The 20,525-nt window shown below is 42.8% G+C and overlaps 1 protein-coding gene across 7 annotated transcripts; it reads right to left on the bottom strand.

Annotated features, from left to right (window-relative positions):
* Positions 1-3,231: 3,231 nt before the first annotated feature.
* On the bottom strand, positions 3,232-11,343 carry LOC103137463 (zinc finger and BTB domain-containing protein 18-like). Of its 7 annotated transcripts, none has more exons than XM_007551212.2 (2): positions 10,475-11,343; positions 3,232-5,543 (listed from the first exon to the last, which is right to left on the bottom strand). In XM_007551212.2, the coding sequence occupies exon 2, from the start codon at positions 5,524-5,526 to the stop codon at positions 3,835-3,837; it is 1,692 nt and encodes a 563-aa protein (XP_007551274.1). In that variant the 5' UTR covers positions 5,527-5,543; positions 10,475-11,343; the 3' UTR covers positions 3,232-3,834. The 7 variants fall into 7 exon arrangements, with proteins under 7 accessions (XP_007551274.1, XP_016526478.1, XP_016526477.1 ...); XM_016670992.1 differs by lacking the exon at positions 10,475-11,343 and adding an exon at positions 10,244-10,431 and having other exon boundaries at positions 3,232-5,591; XM_016670991.1 differs by lacking the exon at positions 10,475-11,343 and adding an exon at positions 10,039-10,241.
* Between the last annotated feature and the right edge of the window lie 9,182 nt (positions 11,344-20,525).

The raw sequence follows: 20,525 nt of genomic DNA, 5'->3' as shown, positions 1-20,525 counted from the left end.
TTTATATCCCTAAGCTGTACACAGTAACCACATTAAATCATATTTTTAAATGTATTGATATGCAATATTTTCATTGGACAAACATTGAGAGAAAATATTAAACCTAACAATCCCAATGATATGGACAGTTATTTTGAATTTATCGTGATCTTGATAAATTAAAAATGAGAAACGATACGATAAATGCAAACCTCAACAACGAGGAAGTGATCGCGTAGAAACGGAATCGCAACCAATACGTTTAGCGTTTTATACATTTTCCATCAGAAAAACGAAACAAAAGTACTTCACACCAGGGCGGAGGTTTGGGATTCTTATAATTTATTGCAGTTTTGCACACAATTTTTAAAAATGTCAACAACAGCACACCAAAAAAATTACAAAACTAAATACAATTAGAATTTACTCCCCTTGAGAAAAAGAAAACAAACCCAGCTATGATTGTCAAAGCTAAAATTGACTAAAATTGGAAACAGAACCTCGAAAGAAAAGCAAAGAAATTTTGTAATCTCAACAGGGGAGCAAATATATCTCAAAAAAATCTGCTTGTTTTTTTTTGTTTGTTTGTTTGTTTGTTTTTCTCCAGACAGTGATTGTCCTTTTTCAAAACAGATCCAGTCATTATATGCCCCCTCCCTCCAACACCGCCTCCCAACATTTTATGACTTCCTATGGACTTCCTTTTTGTCTCATACTTTTTTTTTTGTTTTTAACCTTTTACCAAAAAAAACAAAAAAAAAACCCTCACCCACCCTCCCCTTCAAGTAAGCACAGCAAAAGATGGAGACGTCATGTCAGGGCGGTCGCCGGTCCCTCGTCTCCACCTCACACTTCAACAGAAATATATTTAAATTAAAAAAAAAAAAAAATTAGCTTGGACTACAGCAGTTTAAGGCGGTCAAGCACAACCAGAGGAACAAAAACATTAAAAAAAAGCAGCAGTAGTGATGAAAACAACAGCAGGATGGAAGGAGCCCATATGCAGAGGCGCCGCCAGTGAAGAGATAACATTTCAAGACCCAAAAAAAAAAGGAAAAAAAAAAGAGAAGATGTGGTGCAAACTGCTGCAATGTCACCCACACTGTTGCGTTGGCAAAGCCTGCAGGTGCCACCAGATGACGGTGGCGTGCGCGCACGAACACACGCACAAACACACGCACGCACGCATCTGAGAGGAGAAGGAGGAGGAGGAAACGTTGGCGCGCCTGCATCGCTGCCAAATGCTTTTTGGATTGTACAAACGCTTGACCATCTTTTAAAGAGCAATTGTTAAACTGATGTAGCCCCAACCCAAACACAACAATCACTACAAAAATAACAAAAAACAAGTCCAATTATTTAATCAAACTATAGTTAGACAATATTTGTCTGAATTCAGCACATTTACATGATTTCCATCAATCATTTCTAAATGTTTTCCAGTATCAGATACTTCCACAGCTTTAGAAACGTCAGTTTTGAATAAAGGCATCTTTTCAGCAAAATTAGGTTTTCACGCATTTTAGCTTAAAAAGGTGCTTGTACAGATTTAGGCCAGGGGTCTGCAACCTGCGGCTCCTAATAACATTGGTCCAAATGCTTTTATACTGAGCAGTGATTTTTACATAAAGGAGGTCAGCTTTCATGGATTATCAACTATAGATTTCCACAACAGAATGACACTAATAGTACAAGATATTTTTTTAAACAGGGTGAGACCAAACTTTTATTTCTTTTTAGCTTCGTAATCTTCTGGTAAACCATTGGTGTTTTTCTTTCTTCTGAAACCAAAAGAAGTGAAAATTTGGTTCTTTAACCATAAATTGCCAAAATTTTCAATGACATTTGTCATAGTTTGAAAGGTTCAGGTTGGCTTTGTGGCACTTAAAGAACTCCATTTATTTTTAGCGAGAGCGAAAAATGACTCTTTGGGTTATAAAAGTTGCTGACCCCTGATTTAGGCCAATTCTCTGCCATCTCCTCTAAAGGAAAGTCTCAGGTAAATTGTGGCATCCGCTGCAAACAGATGAGGAACGGCGTGACACAGATATCTGACCCTTACACTTTAAAGCAAGAGAGCTTGGGCTTAACCTCCTCTACCTCTCTGGGTATCCTTCACATCTCAGCCAAACCGCGTTATCAGACTGCCCCCTGCCCCAAAAAAGGAGGTCAGATCTGTAGAGATAAATAAGAAACGGCTTAACCAGGAAGCAGAAGAAGACAAAAGAAAAGGGAACGCAAAGCAGTGGGGACATTTGATGCCTGAGGAGGAGCACGGAGGACGAAGAAGTGCTGGGTGGATGTAGAGCTTCAGTAGGTTCGATCGACTGGCACAGACCAGGTCTCTCACACACACATACACACACACACACACACACACAGCAGACAAATCAGTGCTTAAAATGCTTCATCAGGTCGCCTCTCAGCTAAAAACTTTTCACCAACAAATTTACCGTTAGAACATCTTCCCCCTGCCTTCCCCCGTTCCGATGCAAAAACAACCTAAAAGTTTAAGACCAAATCAAATTTCCATGCATTTTTTTTCCTCCCCCCTCGAAATCGAGAGTGATATTCAGTTTTTCATTTTTCAAAACAGACCACACCCTGGAGTAGTATTCACAAAGAAAAAGAGGGAAAAGAAAACAACAAAAAAACAAACTAAAAAAAAGCCTGTTGTCAAATATTTGTTCAATTACAATGTGTACAGTTATACAGCAGATTCACATTTTCATTTTTAAAATATACAGGTTTGGACATCATGCAACAACAGCAGGTCCCATTACAAAAAAAAGTAACAAAAAATAATATTAATAATAATAATAATAATCATTAAGTTAAAAAAAAGGGATTAAAATCTTTAAACTATAGCAGAACAATATACAACAACCTTAAATTAAATACATTTACAACAAGAGATGTTTTAAAGACTGCCAGCTAGATTCAAGAAAAAAAAAATCTATCAATAATAATAATAATAATAATAATAATATTTGTAAAGGTCTTCTCATTTTTAGAAAATACTTCAGATTGATTGGAAGTGAAAAAAGGAGGCTGTGCATTGCATGAGTGCCATCAGTCAGTCAGTCAGTCAGCTTTCCCCTGAACACACCAACACAACACCAAAGAGCTTAACGAGAGAAGTGGGGAGCGCTCGCCAACGACACCTTCATGCCAGGAGGAAAATCTAATTTAACACACACAAAAACGCACGCACGCTCACACATGATTGGTGATTTCTCTTTTGTTTATCTGTTTTTTTTTTTTTTATTGTTTGTCGTCGTTTGCTTGCTTTTGCCGGAGTAGTGCAGAATCAAACGCGCACACGCATACGTACTCAGACGGCGGCGTGCGCGGCGGCCTCACAGTACCCGTTTTCTTTTTTTTATTTTTTTTTTTATTTAGTGTGTTGTTTCAGTGTGTTCGACATGAACTCCTGTTGCCTGTGGAACCGGTGAGGCCGGCGATGGGAGTGTCGTATCTGGGGTGAAACAGACACACGCAGAAATTTCTTCCAAAAACAACAAAATAATAATAATAATAAAGAATAAAAAAAAGACACTTAGGGAGGGAGCCGTGTCCTCAGACGCCACACACACACACACACACCAAAAAACAAAAAAAACAACAGAAGAGAACTAATGCCAAATTGTTACGGGACTTCAAAATAAAATAAAACAGAAACCCCCAAACAGACGGTAAAAATAAGTCAGTAGTAACATTTTCATGTGCTATTAAAGTGCGGTTGAATGAGATGTCGCAACGAATAAGAACATGACTCACTTAAACCCCCGACCGCTTAACTCTGCCACCTTCCTCTCACCTCCCCAAGCCTCGTTCAAACCCGACAATCCGACTCTACTTCCATAACTCCTGGGAGCTGTCCTCGATCGCCCAATCCCTGACGTTGGGCAGCGCCAGCGGCTCGCTCTTCACCGACAGCGAGTTCACCAGTTCGCAGTGGAACTTGCGGATGTGTCGGTAGAGGTCCCCGGACTGCGTGAAGCGCCGCTCGCACCACTTGCACGCATGCGGCTTCTCACGGGTGTGCACCACCGCGTGACGGCTGAGGTTGTGAGAGTACTGGAAGCTCTTGCCGCAGGTGGTGCAGGTGTAGGGCTTCTCACCCGAGTGTGTCCGCTCGTGGCGCTTCAGCGTGTACATGCAGGAGAAGGTCTTGCTGCAGATGGTGCAGGTGGGCACGTTGACGTCCCCGGCGGGCTTGGAGCGGATGCCCTCCTGCTCCCTGAAGTGGGAGCTGAGGTGGAGCTGCAGGATGTGCGGTGAGGGGAACACCTTGTTGCACAGCGGGCACATGAAGATCTGGGTGTGCTGGGCCGACAGCATGTTGGAGACGTAAGGCAGCAGCGAGTTGTCCATGCTGGCCGCTTCGGCCTGGGCGTGCTCGTTCTCCCCCCCCAGGATGTCCTCGTTGGCAGCGGCCGAGGCCGGGGGCTTCTCGTCCCTCTCCAACTCCGACGCCAGAGACGCCTCGCGCAGCGCCGACAGGTGGGCCTCCAGACCCAGCCGCCTCTGGGCCGACAGGGGCCCGCCCACTCCGTGGTGGCTCAGGCATCCGTTGGCGCTGGGAACCTGCGTCTTACCGAGGCCGCTGTGCTCCATGTTGTAGTCGCTCCCGCCCAGTTCCTCGTCTTCGTCGGAGGCCACCCCCCTCTCCACCTTCACCCTCACCGCCAGCGGGCTCTGCAGGCTGTCCGGCGTAGCCGCCCCGCTGAAGTAAGACGGATGGTGGTTGCTAACGGCAATGGGCTTCACCGACAGGTCCAGGACGCAGTCGGCCGCGTCGTTCGACACCCTCCTGCCCCTGTGGCCGGCGCGGGAGCTGATGGAGCGGTGGGATCTCTGGGAGAGCGACCCAGTGGAGCTGCTGGGGCTGCCGGCGGGCGACAGCGCCTTGCCCCCTTCTCCCAGGCCTTCACCTGGCTGGCTCGCCGCCTCTCCGTGCCCCGGACTGGCCGCAGCCCCGCCCGGTGTCCCCGGTCTGTCTGCCGACGGCAACCGCAGCCACAGCTGGCTTCCCTCGGCCTTCCCCTCCTCCTCTTCGTCGCTGTGCAGCAGGTCGGCCGTGGCGGGCTGCCCCGTCGAACCGTCGGACAAACTGTCGGCCTTGTCGGAGCAGCTGGAGCCGCCATCGTCCTCCCTACGCGTGCTGTCCGCCTCCGCCGTGGCCTTCTGCTTCAAGCGCTTCTTGCACACCTTCACGATGTCGTACATGTGCAAGTAGCTGGCCGCCGCCAGCACGTCCTCCACGGGAAGATCCTGGAACTGCAGCTTGCCCTCGTACATGAACTCCAGCAGCAGGGAGAAGGCCGGCGCCGTCACGATGTCGCTGTTGAGATGCACCACATCTCGCTTGTCCAGCTGGTCCTTGTAGAACAGGTGGAAGTACATGCTGCAGGAGGCCAGCACGGCGCGGTGGGCGCGGAACTGGGCATCGCCCACCAGCACCATGGAGTCGCACAGGAAGCCCTGGTGCCGCTGCTCGCTCAGACACTGGAGTAGATGTCTGCTGTGGTCTGGGAACTCCATCCTGCCGTCCTCATAACCTGCAGCCGGGAACACAGAGGACACACACAGTGAGTGTGTGCGTTCGCCTTTTTACGGCTTTTAAACTGTCGCTAACAAGGAGCCGAACGGTGTGATAAGCTGAACGCGCTCCGAAAATGAAATGAACAATTCCAGAACACTTGGAAATTTGTGGAAATTTGAGCTAAACTTGAAGTCAGGACTTTTTAAATTCAAGACTAAATATTATTGTTTTTAATCCTTGCAGTTATCCAGCTACAATTATATTTTAGAAGTCGAAAAAGGTAAATGGAGAACAAGATGTGGTACCAGACAGAGGAAAAAAGAAACATCACGAGCAGAGAAAATCACCGGGAGGAAAAAAATAAGCACATTTTTAAAATTTGAAAATAGCAAAGATAAAAAAAAAAAAAAAGACATTTCCCACATTGGTAATATTTTTTATCTAAAATGCAACACATTTTTTAATTACTGCTCAGATTCTTTCTGTAAATATTTAACTCATTCAAATATGAAAAACATTCAGAAAAATGTAGATAAAAAGGCTGAATATCGACTTGTCCATGTTTTTTTTTTCTAACCATGACTTAATCTCAGATAAACCTCCAGAGACAGATTCCTCCACTCAGTCTTCCTGCAGCTCTCCAACTCCTCTGCTTGCACTCCTGGATTGTCGCTGCTCCTACGCTGGTTATTTTTATTAACCCACTTTGGCCTGGCCTGGCGCAGCCCTTTTAGGTAACCAGCTTTCAGCTGCGTGCTCTGTCCGCACATACACACACACACACACGCACACACACACACACACACACTCTGAGCACCAGCCTACCTACCTACCTACAAACCACCTCCACAGACTAAGTCAGGAAGAAAAACTGGCTGAATGGAAAAAACAGAAGAAGGTCCAGAAATGAAAAAAGCTTGTCCTTCGTTTAACCTGTGAGCGCCGGCTTAAGATCTGAGATAAGGTATGGAGGAAAGGATGGAGAATATTAATATTGTCTGAACCAGAGGAGAAAAAAAAAAGTGAATTTAATTCAATTTACCTCGTTAAAATGAGGGTTTTGGGAGATGAAAGTTTTAGGATAGAAGAGGAAGAAAATGAAATGAGCAAAACATTAAAATAAAAGTCCCACCTGTTACCCAAGTTGATTTGTCCTGCCTGAGAAAATACATGGGTCCTGCTCTGCGCTGTGTTAACCCGAGCGGTTCAGTCGCCTCATTTGAATGAAGCTGAAGCAGGAATGCGAGCGTGTGCGTCTGCGGGCTGCGTACGTGTGTGTGTGCGCTCGCCCTCCGGCTTGCTCAGACTGCTTTTAATGAGGCGACTTACGGGGGGACAAGGGTGTACCACCTCCCACCTCCTCCTTCTCCTCCCCAACCCTCTGTCCAGCCAAACCCCCCCCCCCTCTCTGCCACCTCCTCAGACACACACACACACACACACACCATTCGTTCCTTACGCACTCCTTCCCATCTGAATCTTACGAGGAAAAAAAAAGAGAAAAAACTCCCTGCACATCCGCCCCGCAGAAGAAACTGCCCTCTTCCTCAACCCTCCCACCCACCACCAAGAAGAGAAGATTTACAATACAATCACTGTAAGTGCCCTGCTCGTCACAGCATCAATCCTAATCCTTAAAGATGGCTAAAAATAAAGACGACGGCGGCGGTGGTGGTGGTGGTGGCGGCAGCGGCAGGGAGCTGGGGAGGGAGCCGGCGGTGGCCACCCTGCCCCTAACCCCGGGCCCAGGCCAGCCGACTCCGTCAAGGCAGGGGTCTGCGAGAGGAGACACAAACACACACACACACAAGGAGGGCAAGGGAGGGAGCGGCTGGGACGGCCAGGGAGGGAGGCTTACCCACATCTGATCCAGCTGACGGGGGCCATATGGCAGCTGCTAGCCAGATAAAGAGATTAAGACTAGGAGGGAGTGCGATTACAGCTGTCTAGCCAATTCAGGCAGCTCAAATCTGCAACTTCTAAATTAGTCTTCCTCCACTCCAGCCGACAGGAAGGGGAGAGCAGCGGGCAAGACCGGGACCGCGCATGCTTTCAAGTAATACCAAAACGCGACAAAATCGACTGGAAACGGACAAAAAAAAAAACACAGAATCATATTATTCGGATTTAATAAGCACTTATTTCGGTTTAAAATGTACTTTTGTGTTTCGATTTAATAAGTAGTGGATTTATTTTCATTTTTTTGTACTTATGTTACATCTGTAAAAGTTGCACAAAATTTAAAGATTACTTTACTTTGTGCTTTCTGCTTGGATTATATTACATAAATACATGGAAAGTGTCCAAAACATATCAGAGAGCAGGAGCTTTAAACTCAGACTAAAAACTAAAAAAACAACACTGGCGGCAGCAGCAGCAGCAACTACTTTTACCGTTTACCGCTAACATACCCACTACCATCCTCACACAGCACTCAAACAAGCTTGACACTCAGGGAAAACCTCCAGAATAAAATAACTACTCCTCTATCCCGGACTGTATCTAGGCATCACACACACACAGAAAACACACAGAAACGATACCTGCAGCAGCAGTACGCATCAACTTGATTAACTCCAGTGTGGCAGGATAGCCGGGCTCTCTCTCTCTCTCTCTCTCTCTCTGACTGGCTGTGTATCCTTCTCACTCTGAATCAATGAGTGGGTAGAAGAGCAGAGCAGAAGATGAGGGGAGGCAGGCGGAGGAAAGGAGAGAGAAAAAAAAAAACGAAGGGAAAAAAACAAATAAACAAAAAAAAAACAACAGCACGCTGTTCAAACTGCAAGGGACAGATGCAAAGTGGAGGAGATGTTGGAGGGGGAACGAGATACCACCTCCCTCCTCTTCCTCCTCCTCCTCCGCCTCCTCCTTCTTCTTCTAACCAGCGCTGATCGCCGCGCACACACACACACAAACGCAGCGCTAACTCTCCCAGGCTGCCGCTGAGACTCACAATAAAGGATCGGGGAGGGAGGTGGGAGGGGAGGTGGAGGGACGGAGGAGGAGGTGGGGTGGATGGCAGCCTGTCAGCTGCTCTGACATCATCCTCAGATGGAGATGCTACCTCCAGCTGTGCTCTTTCTACAGCCATATGCTGCCTCCTCTACACTCCTGCCACCAGACTCCTCTTTCATTCTACCAACACTCCACAACTTTGTCCCCCCCCCTACCACCCCTCATCCCACCTCCTCCTACCCCCACCACGCTTCCCTTTTGCTCTCTCTCTCTCTCTCCCTCTCTGGGAAGAAAAAGAAAAGCTACTAAATGCAGTGGGATGCTGATTTGTGTCATCATTAAACTAGAGGAGAGCTACGTTCCAGAGAGAAAGGGGAAAGTTTGCACAAAAAAAAAAAAACACCAAAAAGAATTGAGGCTAAAAACTTTTTTTTTTCCTTTCCTGAACTGTTTTGGATGTTTTTAAATGCAGCTCCTTCCAGTAAGCATAAACAAAGGCCAGCACAGCACATTCGCAACTGACAAACGCACCCAGCTGATATTGTTTCCCACTTTTTTACGGTTCAGCGCCGCTGCGCCTCGTCTTGTATTCATTCACTCCGTCATTTTATTCATTCACCAAACTGTGCCCCTCTCTCCCTCTCTCTCCCCCAAAACCCACACGCAAAACCCCTCCCCCCCCCCTCTGTCGCACAAAAAGAAAAAAAGAGGAAAAAAAAAAGAAAAAAACGCAAAAAAAAAGAGCAAAAAAAAAAAAAAAAATGCAGACGGGGAGCAACTTATTACGAGATTGTTATTTCGCTTTCGTTTCAGCTTTGAGTGAAAGTGCACAATTTTGCAGGAAATTGTCCATTTTATTCGGTAAAGATCTTAATGTCTTTTCACGAGAAAAATAAAGAAATAAATGATGAATAAAATTTGAATTTTAAGCAGCTCTTTAATTTAACAATAACAGCTGGAGAAACTTTAGATTCACAAATTGAAATTCCAGTTATCCTCTTGTGTTTTCTGTGAGGAACATGTGGGAATCATTTTTCAGTCAGTTGACTGACAGTGCGCAGGAGGGGCAGTTTTGGTTAATCTATGGTAGGGAACTTTGGTCACTTTCCTTGGCATCAAATTAATTGCATTTTCCTCCAGAGGAGCATTATGAAGGAGATTATTTTATTTATTTTGAGCCTGAAAGGTTTTTGAAATTATGTTACAACTTGACCTCTTAACATCTTTGTAAATGTGAAGCTTCAGATAAGTTTACCTGCTGTTTAATTTATAAGAGCATGAATATACGAATAGTTGTATAAGGATTATAAGAGTAAAGCGATTGTAGTTGCAAATAAATGATTAATTACAAATGTAGTATTTATATTTGTCTTATAGAGCTTTTTAATATTTACCTTTAAATAATTAAAGTTTTGCGCTGATCAGAAAAGTAAAAAAAAAAAGCTACACGTTTTAAACAAACTTTAGATTAACTTTAGAAATGTCTCTTTAGGTAGAGCTATTTATTACATGTGTTTCTGTGCGTAATGAAGAAGTAAATAACTCCAATAAATTACCCTGATTGTTTAAGTTGGTTTCGGGTACCGCAGACTTCCTTAAGCACAGTTTAAGCTTTGTTTGCTGGGAGGAAATTAGCTTAAAAGTCGAAGTAGTGTTACAGCTGCCGAACGGGAGCGGGCTGTTATTAATTTCTCTCCAGAAGACACAACAAACAAACCCGGAGACACACTGACCCACGCAGCTAGCTGTAGCCCCGGCCACGGCTAACAAAAGTAAAGGCGGACCGGGGCTCCGGTAGTCCTGAGCTATTTACGGTTGTTCCGAAGGCCCCGGTGCTATGACAACAGCTGGTGAAACACCGCGGAGGGACGGCCAACATAGCGACCGTTAGAGCGAAGAGACAACACGGTCATGCTAAGGAAGGTTTAGCTACTTTTCCCCTCCTCCGTAACCCTCCTTTAATAGGACTCCCGTATCGGAGGCAACACTTACAGACAACAAGGTCCTCCTCCGTCAATTCCCCCCGTCTTCTTCTGCTTCTTCTTCTTTTCCTTCCCTTCGGAGACCAAACTAGGTTGACTTTGGACTAATTTCCATAGCAGGCTGCCAGGTCGAGCAGGCGCTTTGCAGGAACAGGGGGAGTGTAGCACTCTGCGGCGGCCAGATGTTTCCGAGCTTGTTGCTGCTGAACTCGAGCCGGGGAAGGAGGCGAGTTGACTGGCACGGCACGGAAGCCAGCGGTGCCGGCGAGGAGGAGGAGGAGGTGGAGGAAAAAAGTCAAGGCCGTCTCACAGTGGAGGAGTGAGAGAGGGAGGGATATGTCTTCTTTTTCTCTCGTTGGCGTAGGTTGACACCAGGCAACAACAGCAGCAGCGGCGGCAGCAGCAGTACACACACAGTGAGGAGGCAGGAAAAGAAGACGCTGGGCCAAACCAACTGGTTCTGCGAGTCAGCGGGGCGGACTTACTGGCGCAGCACAGAGCGAGTGGAGAGAGGCGCGATGCGCTCTGGGTACTGTAGTCAAGGAGGAAGGGTGGGGGTGATGGGGAGGAGGCGGAGCTGACGAGAGCAGGTGCACCACCTTGACTGAAAAACACACAGCTGGTTTCAATGGAGCTGGATGCTGCTTAATGTATGATTGTTGGAATAACAGGAATATACACTCAGGTCTTAATCAGTGGCATAACAGCTGTGCCTCCACCAGAAGTGCCTGTTTAGTCCTCATAATGAGTAAACAGATGTAATAAATGAGTCGTATGGTAGCACACTGCATTCGTAAGCAAATCTGAGTCCTTTTCAGTCATGGAGAGGAAAGAGAGGCAAGTACCTACTTTTAATAAAGCAACCCATAAGATACATTTTGGAAGTGTAATTATAAGCTATTGAAATCATTAACATTTTATTATGTGTATCACTTTTCAAATGTAATGTTCAATAAAGGCTGAATTCTAGCAAAATCAGATGCAGATATGGTGATAACGCCTATATGGACATTTTGATTATAACTTAACTGAATAAGGTTCAGCTTTCCTATTCGTTATATATGATGTATAACACAGAATCAGCATTTAATTTGTTAAAATGAATCAAGTAGCTCAGTTTGTAAATATAATGTTTAGTTATGGTTAAATATTAACAACAAACAATATCCTAGCTAAGTATATTAAATAGAATTAAATTAATATTGGTTCACTCAAGTGTTATTTCCATTTCTCTTGTGAAAAGTCCATCAAAGAACTGTAAGGTTTATATTTATCATATGTCATATTATATTTCTCAATCTGTATGACTTCTGCACTGGAGGGCATGTTTAATACAATGTAATGAAACAGAAGTTAAAAGAAGAAACAAGCATGCCAACAACCTTCAAAAACCAATCAAAAATGTTAAAAAGGTCTGGAAAAATATGATCGTTTTTTATATTATTTTATAATAATATAGAATTTGTCCATATATCAACTGTTTTAATAAATAACAATGTTTGATTTTGTTTTGTGTGTTTTATAAATTCATGTATCAAATTTAAAATAAAACCTAGCTGTGCAATGTTATTAAGCTTGTGGTTAACAAAGTTTCTGTGTGATAGCAATTATGTTTGTTTTCTTCCACCTTTAAATAGTTTAGCAAATGTGCTAATAATGAAGTTGCTATCAAGCTTAGCTCCTTAACCCTAAAATAGTTATTGTCATTTCAGCTGAAGTTATCAAAGAAAATGTTATTCTACTTTGTTCTAGAAGTTTAAAAGGTTTATTAGTATTCCAGTAATGTTTTATTAGTTTGGGTTTAGGGCACAAAATGCAAGTGAAATGGTAACAAACCCCACACAACTAGTAAGTGTTGTTCATTGCTGCCTCAATGTTTATAATCTCAGCGTGCTAGCAAGTGTAACTTTAGCATTAGCATAGCTGCTAAAACGGGCCAAAAACTTAAATTCTTTCTCCTACACAGAAAATCTTGAACACAAGTCTAATGAGAGCTTTTAACTTTTATTGACTTTCTCTGCTACAGAAACACAGACTTGTCAAACTTGTAATTTGCCTCTAAAATCTCATGTGGGATTAAAGTATTCCTCAAGCTGGTTTCCAAATAAATGTGTTTCAAAGACCATAGGATAATATCTTTTAAAGGAGACCATCCAGACTTCCACTTATCTATCACTAAAAGTAACTTTTGCATCTTCAAAACATTTTCAGAACATGAATAAGCTCCAAAACATATAATATTTTCAGTACCTGAATAAAAGAACAAGGAGTAGCTTTGCATGAAGAAACGGATGTAAATGTCGCAGCTTTTCTGTGCTGGCTGAGAGGTTTTAGCTCTCCCTGGAGACACATGACTGGCACTTTAATGGGAGACCTATGACTCGCTTTGCCTTGTAATGCTGAGGCTTTGTGTGGCAAGGCTTGTTTAACCTGTAAAAGGCTGTTTACAATAATCAAATTGTTCTCCACATTAACACTTGTGTTCGCACTCACTGACAGGTGCGTCTAAAATGTGCCGGTATATTTATACCTGCCATGCGACATAGTTTTCTCATATTATAGTCATTATGCGAGCATCAAAAATGGGGTTTCCACCATCACAAATCACAGATATGTCAGTGAACTTATTCAGTTAAGACTGCTGCACCTTACACATTTGCTTAAAACTTCTCTCAGATGTGGGTCACTGGGACAAAAACCCTTTTTATCACATTTCTGCTTGTTAACAGAGGCCTGATGTAAAAGACAGAGAAAAGGTTTGGGCCGGTCTGTGTCTGTGTGTGTGTGTGTCTGCAGCCCTATTTGCATTCCTCAAACCTGTCCCAGTAAACTAATTGGCGTTACTAATAGATGGCTGGATGAACTGCAGCCCTGTATGATAATGAATTCACACGATCTGGTGTCATCACTGAAGGACTAGTTAAAATGCAAATGAATGACGGCCCTGTTATGTGCCTTACAATTTGGGGGTCCGTGTTACTAGCATGTTACAATGAGCCCCTTGTTCATGCATGAAAGTTCAATTAGGGCCAACAAGCACACCGACAATGAGCCTATAGGAGAAAATTGGATTTTAGGGGTAAAGTTTTCAAAACTCTTGGCTAATTTGGATGATAAATATAAAGTAGTGCTACTATTTTAGAAGGTATAAACTCTTATTTGGAGTAGCTCTTTCCCAGATAGCCTAAAATCTGGACTGTGCATCCCTCTCAAGAAATTCCCATGCAGTTTTCCCAAACATCTGACACCTTTCCTGTGTTCCTCCCCTCCCTCCCTGTCCACTCATTGTTTCACCGCGGCAGATGCCAGAACAGAAGCGTCCGTGTGTTCATGTCTGCGCATGTGACCAGGAAAGCAGTGAGAGACATGTTGAAAGTAAAAATGTTGTTTGTTTGTATTTTGCAGCTGAAAAGTAATACTGAAGTGGTTTGGGGGAAAAAAGAGCATGTAAAACACCCAGGTGGAAAGCAGAGCATAGAATCATCTACAGGAAGTTTGGGTCAAGGTCTTCTACTTTAAACCAACAGAAAACAATGGAGCGTGTTTATCTAGAAACAATCTGAAATGTTTAGAGGAGAACAGCCAGACCTTCTTCAGATACTGTCATAGTGAGAAAAGCGACGCTGACACTTGCTTATTTCAGAAATGAGTTACACAGATGAAGACGACTGAGGGAAACTATAACCTAATTTAATCCTGTGTGTTGTTTTAAAGTAAATGAAGCGCTGATTCCAGCAGAAGTACTACTTTCCGCCTCTGGAGGTCGCTGTAGATCCCATATTATCCACACAATTGTCTCCATTCAGAGCAGCTTAAAGTGGACTTTGTGGCTTAACATTTTGGTTCCAGCAGTGTTACTTACAGGACTTAAATCTAACCTACTGCTACACATCAGATTTGTTTTTACTTTTTTGTTGTTGTTGTTACATTTCCTCTTTAATCTTGCCACACGACGTCCTCCGTGTGGCTATTATTTCTTCCCTGAAGCAAAGGAAAAGCAATTTACTTAAAAAGCTGACTAGACCTGAATCATTCCCACTGCAGATCCCCGTTACCAGCTTTCATCACATCTTTTCTGTCGACTGATTTTATATCCAAAGGTCTGCTACATGCAGCAGCTTTTGGAAAACACTTCTTCAGCAAATCAGAAATACACCATCACAGTCCACTGACAATGCATACATGACGTATGCAGTGTTTTATTTAAAAACCTGAAAATGGTCAACCTCCCTTATTGTGACACCCCTAAAAAGTCCATTGCAACCAGTTATGTCTAAAGTAACCTAACAGATAAATAGAGTCCGCCTGTTTTTGATTTAATTTCAGTATAAATCCTTTCGAGTTCGTCAGAGAACATTAGTGAACTAACAACATCATAAAAACCAAGCAAGACACCAGACAGATTAGAGATTACACTACAAAGTAGTTTAAAGAAAGGTTAGGGTATAAAATAATATAAACATCTCAACACACCTGTCGACTGAAACCGACATGTAACTGGAGGAGCCACAGAGATCCACAGCTCAGGTGGGAGAAAGAAGGAAAACTACCAAGAGATCCAGCAAACATTTAAAAGAAGGAGTTTTAAGGATCGATTGAGATCCTGATAAACGACCTGAAAGTTTGAGACTGTATTTTGTCAAAATGTAAAACGGTTCATGCAGTATGAGTATACTTGCATGACTCTGTTAATGCACTATCTGAACACGTTCAGGGGAAGTTTAAATACAATACAATTTAAATACAATCTTACTAACAAAAGAAATAATAACAATACATTTGTCACTGACCTTGGACATACCAGTGAAAAATTGTTACTCTGAGCCTGAGGACAAACCCTAATTTGTAGATTTTTGTGCTGGCGACTCGTTCAGCTCAGTTTCAACTCAGCAGGGTGCCAAAATAAAACCAAGGAAACATTAAGAAAAGAAGCTCAGAGTGATAACAGGGAATAGTGTAAACATCATTATCTTTATTTTTCTTACCAATTTCTCCTCTCAGTCCCTTCATAGCGGATTATCTGCCTGCGCTTTCCTGTTGTTTTATAAAGACTCTACCTTGGTCAGAGACGGACTGCTTCCTGTCTGTTTAAGAATTTCTGAAACCTGAAGTCCCACGGCTTCCCTCATCATATCCATAATGGGGCTGCGCAAGAGAGGCTTCGCTCTGGGACGCACTGGCTGGCAGACAGAGTCAAAAACGAAGAGATGGGGAGAGGGGCAAACAGATGTTTGAATCTCGGCCCCGGGGCATCTGAGATTAATCTATCCTCCCAGGCAGAGGCAGAACCAGAGAGGTAGAGGATGTAATAAAAAGGTTGGCTTTGAGTAAAACAGGCAGTACTGTACATATTGAGACATCTTCTCCCTTGCAGAGGTTCTGGAGCTATTCCAGGTCCCAGAGCCAAGCTGCCAATCAAACACACACGGTATGTTCTCGCCTCTCTCCTATCAGTCGCACGCGGCCGGTGTGAAAATATCATCAATGTGTTTTGTATATTTAGGTCCTAAGCAAGCACAGCATCAGAGAGACCTGCAACTTCTGTTTGTTTCTGTTCGGTTGAACAAAAGAAGTGGGATCCAATTATGGATTTCGTGTGGATTATGATGGAGGGGAAAAAAAAAAAAAGGTTTGAACTACGTCTAACTTCTGCTTCCAAGAATGTAGGTGTTCTTGCAATCATTTAATGTTGAGTTTAAAATGTTATTGATGCCCATTTACTCTGATACTCTTGAATAAAATCAAGTGCTCTCAAGACTTCTAGCAGATATTTGAAAGATCTTCTTTGGACTCTAGCTGATGTTACCGCATCACATTTTCTGTTCTGTTCTTGCACCTGACCATGACAGCATTTTGTGCTTTGTGTGCCTAAAAATGAGAAAAGTAAACAGGTGGAAAGTCATCAATTGTTTTCTGCTTAACCAACATCCAGTCACGGAGATAAGAGGTCTGGGAAACCAAAAGCATCCCTCTCCAGAGGGACTTTTGGTGTTTAATGGGGGTTTTCTTAGTGTTCTGTCCAGCAGTGTGGGAGTCAGAAATGTTGTGTCACTGTCTCAAGTGGAGCATTATAGCTTTCGTCATGATGCTCCACTTGATATACATACATAAAACTTTATTAGAAATTGCTCTGGGTTTATTTAAAATGAAATGTACACGGAGGCAAAAGTGAGGAAAGGAGAAAGGTGGGGACAGGGTTTAAAGGGAAAGAAGGAGATAGAAGCAGGGGCTAGAAAGAAGCACAGAGAGAATACAGGTTAACACCAGCAGTCTGCCTCTAGACCTGTGAAAAGAGGGGAAAAAACCAAAATGTTTTTTGTTGTTTTTGCCCAGACTCTGCTCTCTGTAGGAGGCATAATAGTCGGATGTCTGAAACCTCTCGTCTGACTCCTTTCGATGCTAAAAAGCAGAAACTCTACTTTTAAACCCCCATCCAGAGATAACAGAGCTCGTCACTCTGCCTCGCTCCAGAGAGAGCTCATTACAGCTGCTTGTATCTGGGATCCGTTTCTCACACAGCTGGGAGAACTTCACTTTTGGGCTCGGCAGTTTCTCCTCCCCAACAGACAGGATCCGTGTCCGTAAGACAGCAGCCTCCTCTGTCTCCTGCTCCATCCAACCGTTGAACAAGACACTTTAACTCTGACTGACCCAAAGCCCGACCCTTCCATCCAGAGGGACAAATCCAGCTTTATCTGGTTGAGGACCGTTCAAACTTAGATGAGCTGACTCTCATCGCAGGTTTTTCAACACGAAGGTGAACACTTTCAGTGCAGGCTGAGGGTCATGGCTTACAGCTACAAACAAAATCACACTGAGACCCTGAGGTTCCCAGACACACTCTTCTCCATGATAACACATTAAACACATATTACCGATAGATGCTTCTTTGCATCAGCAAAAGGGAAGACAAGTTTATTTTTTTTACGGCACCATTTATTCACAGGGTCATTCAAAATCCTTTAAAACAAAGAGGCATATAATTTTAATGAGTAGAAGTTAACAGTCTTCTGTGAAGCCTTGATGAACTTTTCAGGAAGTGATTCAGCACTTGTTTAATAAGACACAGCTTCAAATGCCAGACCACTGATCTGTGTATGAATTTTCAGGTAATAATTGGCTAAAATACAATTTTGTGTCTATCAATTTTTCATATTCAAAACTTCATAAATACAGACTAGAATATTATTGAAAAGTTTATTTATTTCAGTAACTCCATCACCAAGTGAAACGTATTATATCGAGTAACATAGGCAAAGACTGATATTTTAGCATCTTTATTTCTCTTAATTGTGTTGATTTTGTGCTAATAGCTCATGGAAACACAAAATTCAAAATTAGGCTGCACATCAGACCAATATACATGTATTAAAAAAAATTAAAAACAAAAATGTGGGCTTAATGAAAAGTATGTTTAAAACTGGCTTGAAGGTTGTTGGGGGTTTTTTTATGATTCTTTTAATCTGACAAACAAGACTCATTGGGATGCATATTATAATTTACTGAATATGACTATATTCAGCTAAAAATGTGTTGTTACACTCTAGGGTAGAGTTAGTCTCTTCAGATCCAGATGTTAAATAATCTCATTTCCTTATTTGGCAAAGAAGGTTTGCTAAAACCTTTATTTGCTTCATAAATTGTCCGTCAGGCAAAGAAATGCAGGTTTATCCTTTGAGTTGCTGGAGGTTGTTTTCACCTTAATGACACAATAAGCAAATAAAAATACATTTATGTGAAAACAGTCGAGTACTGGGTTGAACTAATCCAAAAAGCAGCCCAAATAGGAATGAAACCATCTTAACCTGAAGAAAAACACATCCCCTCAGAATGATGGAGCCACTACTATGCGACATGATAAGTTGAAATGTAGAAAACACACACACACCCATTTTACATTCAACTCCGACCACAGATCCAGTCAAAACTTTCTGTCGGTGTCAGAACTTCCAAGGAATATTAAATTGGCTTGGATTGATAAACTGTGGAATAAGGTCCGTCCATACAGTTTTAACGATGATCATCTGGTCCGGTGCGGCTGCTCTCGTAGGCGGCCTGGAAAGCAGCCATTTTGGCTGAGTGTAAAATATTCATGAACTATCAATGGTCGCCCATCTGACTGGCTTGGGAACAGCTGTTGGGTCCCTGTGCCTCTAGAGGTGCAGCATCTGTCCATCTGAGGAGAGCGAATGTGGGTTTGTGTGAGCCGATGCTGGCGTTTACACGTGCGTTCCTGCATGGGTGTGTGTGTTTGTGTGCGCGTAGGGGCATGGGTTGGGATGTGCGTGTGTGTGTATGTGTGTGTGTGTTCGTGTCTCAGGGGGACAAGACATTAGGAGGAACAACTGTGTATTTAACTTGCTTATCTCCTCCAGATGGTGGAGGATTATTTTAGAGATGATCAAACAGCAAGTCTCAGTTTTATCAGGATTTGCACTTGCCAATCAAATATCACTCTCATATGAAGACATAAATACAAGGTGAGGAGCACATTATGCAGTCGTCTCGGCACCGTGTGTGATGTGTTAAACGGAGCGTCTTTTTTCTGCATTTTCGCATGTAAAACCCAATCCAATCTTTAGGTATATTTTTGTGTCCGAGCATCAGCACATCACAGCTCTCTCTGAGCTGCGTCTTTGCGTTCGTGTGAAGCTCTTGGAAAACTGTGCAGCTTTGGCAGTGGTTGTATGATGGACATCTGGAAGCTAAATTGGTTAATGGTGCCTCCAAGCCAAGAGCCAGCCAGCCGTCTTCTAGCTGAGATAAAAGAGATGTGTGTGTGTGTGTGTGTGTGTGTGTGTGTGTGTGTGTGTGTGAGTACGTTAGAAAAGTGGGGAGGTGGATTTAGGCTGAATTTTACATCTGGCCAGACGCTGAACCAAAGACGAACACCCCTGCTGGACAATTAAGAGCTTTTACCTTCCAGATTTATTATTTTGTGTGTTGACTTCAGAGAATTCGCTAATCTAAAATCTAATAATTTGTCATCATGGGTGGAGATCTATAATAGCATCGGGTTTCCGAATGAAGATGAAAATTCAGAGTATAAATTCAATTGGTTTTCGAAGAGGTGAACATTACATTTGCGGTACATCACAGTCTGACATGTAAGAAACTGTCTCTTTTTTTAGACGTAGAATGCAAACAACTTCAGAGAGGACTACATATTTAAAAAAATCTTGGGAAAATATTATTTTTAAAGGGAGAGTTTGTTGTATTGGTCTTAGTTTTAGCAGGAAATTTCAAAAATGAAATATTCCAACTATAGGAATAAAACAGGTAAAACAATCAAATTAATCGAAACCACGTTTGACCTAGGTGACTTTATAAAACTAGAGCGATGGACATTCAGAACATTTGGTGCCAATACTACAGCCCACATTGATAAATGGGGATATCTGAGAGATCTTTCATCTGAGACAGATGACAGAGAAGAAAAGTCAGACCAAACATTCAACTTCAGCAAGAAGGAAAGAAAAAAACTTGATCAATTCATCATTCATTCATCTTTTTATGCTCCTCTAATCTGGAACACACTTCCAGAAAATTGCCGAAACACCGAGTTCTTTTAAATGATGGCTTAAAACCTGTTTGTTTATAGTTGCCTTTGATTTCTAATAAATGGAACATTGATCACTGTATTTGATCATTTTGATGGCATTTGACTAAATATAAAATTTATGGCTTGTTTCATAACTGGTCACTGTATTGTGTTTTTATGGCGTAAAGCACTTTGAACTGCCTTGCTGCTAAAATGTGCTAAACTTGACTTAACTCAGTGGGGAGCGGGATCTCTGGGTTTCCCTCCTAAACCCTTCAAACCGATGATGCAACCAACTCGATCAAGATGGAGGAGAACTTGATCAACTTCAGTCTGCTTAGAATTTAAGAGGAAAAATCAACGTGTGCAGTACAAAGAGATTTCTGTGTTGTTCGTGCTATTTTGAAAATCCTGTGTCTGTGATCCAGGTATTAGCAGAAGTGAGGCCTGCTGCAGCTGCTATCTGTCCCTAGCAGAATCCACACACACACACACACACACACACACACACACACACACA

The sequence above is a fragment of the Poecilia formosa genome, unplaced genomic scaffold (assembly GCF_000485575.1).
Source record: "Poecilia formosa unplaced genomic scaffold, Poecilia_formosa-5.1.2 Scaffold40, whole genome shotgun sequence".
Lineage (NCBI taxonomy): Eukaryota > Metazoa > Chordata > Actinopteri > Cyprinodontiformes > Poeciliidae > Poecilia > Poecilia formosa.
The sequence above is the reverse complement of the archived record's forward strand: the minus strand, read 5'-3'. Positions and strand labels throughout refer to the sequence as shown.

Coding starts and splice junctions, on each gene's coding strand:
- LOC103137463 (XM_016670987.1), bottom strand. CDS start 6,297: ATGTGCGGACAGAGCACGCAGCTGAAAGCTGGTTACCTAAAAGGGCTG. Junction 5,544..6,104: donor TTATCTGAGATTAAGTCATG/GTTAGAAAAAAA, acceptor TCCCGGCTGCAG/GTTATGAGGACGGCAGGATG.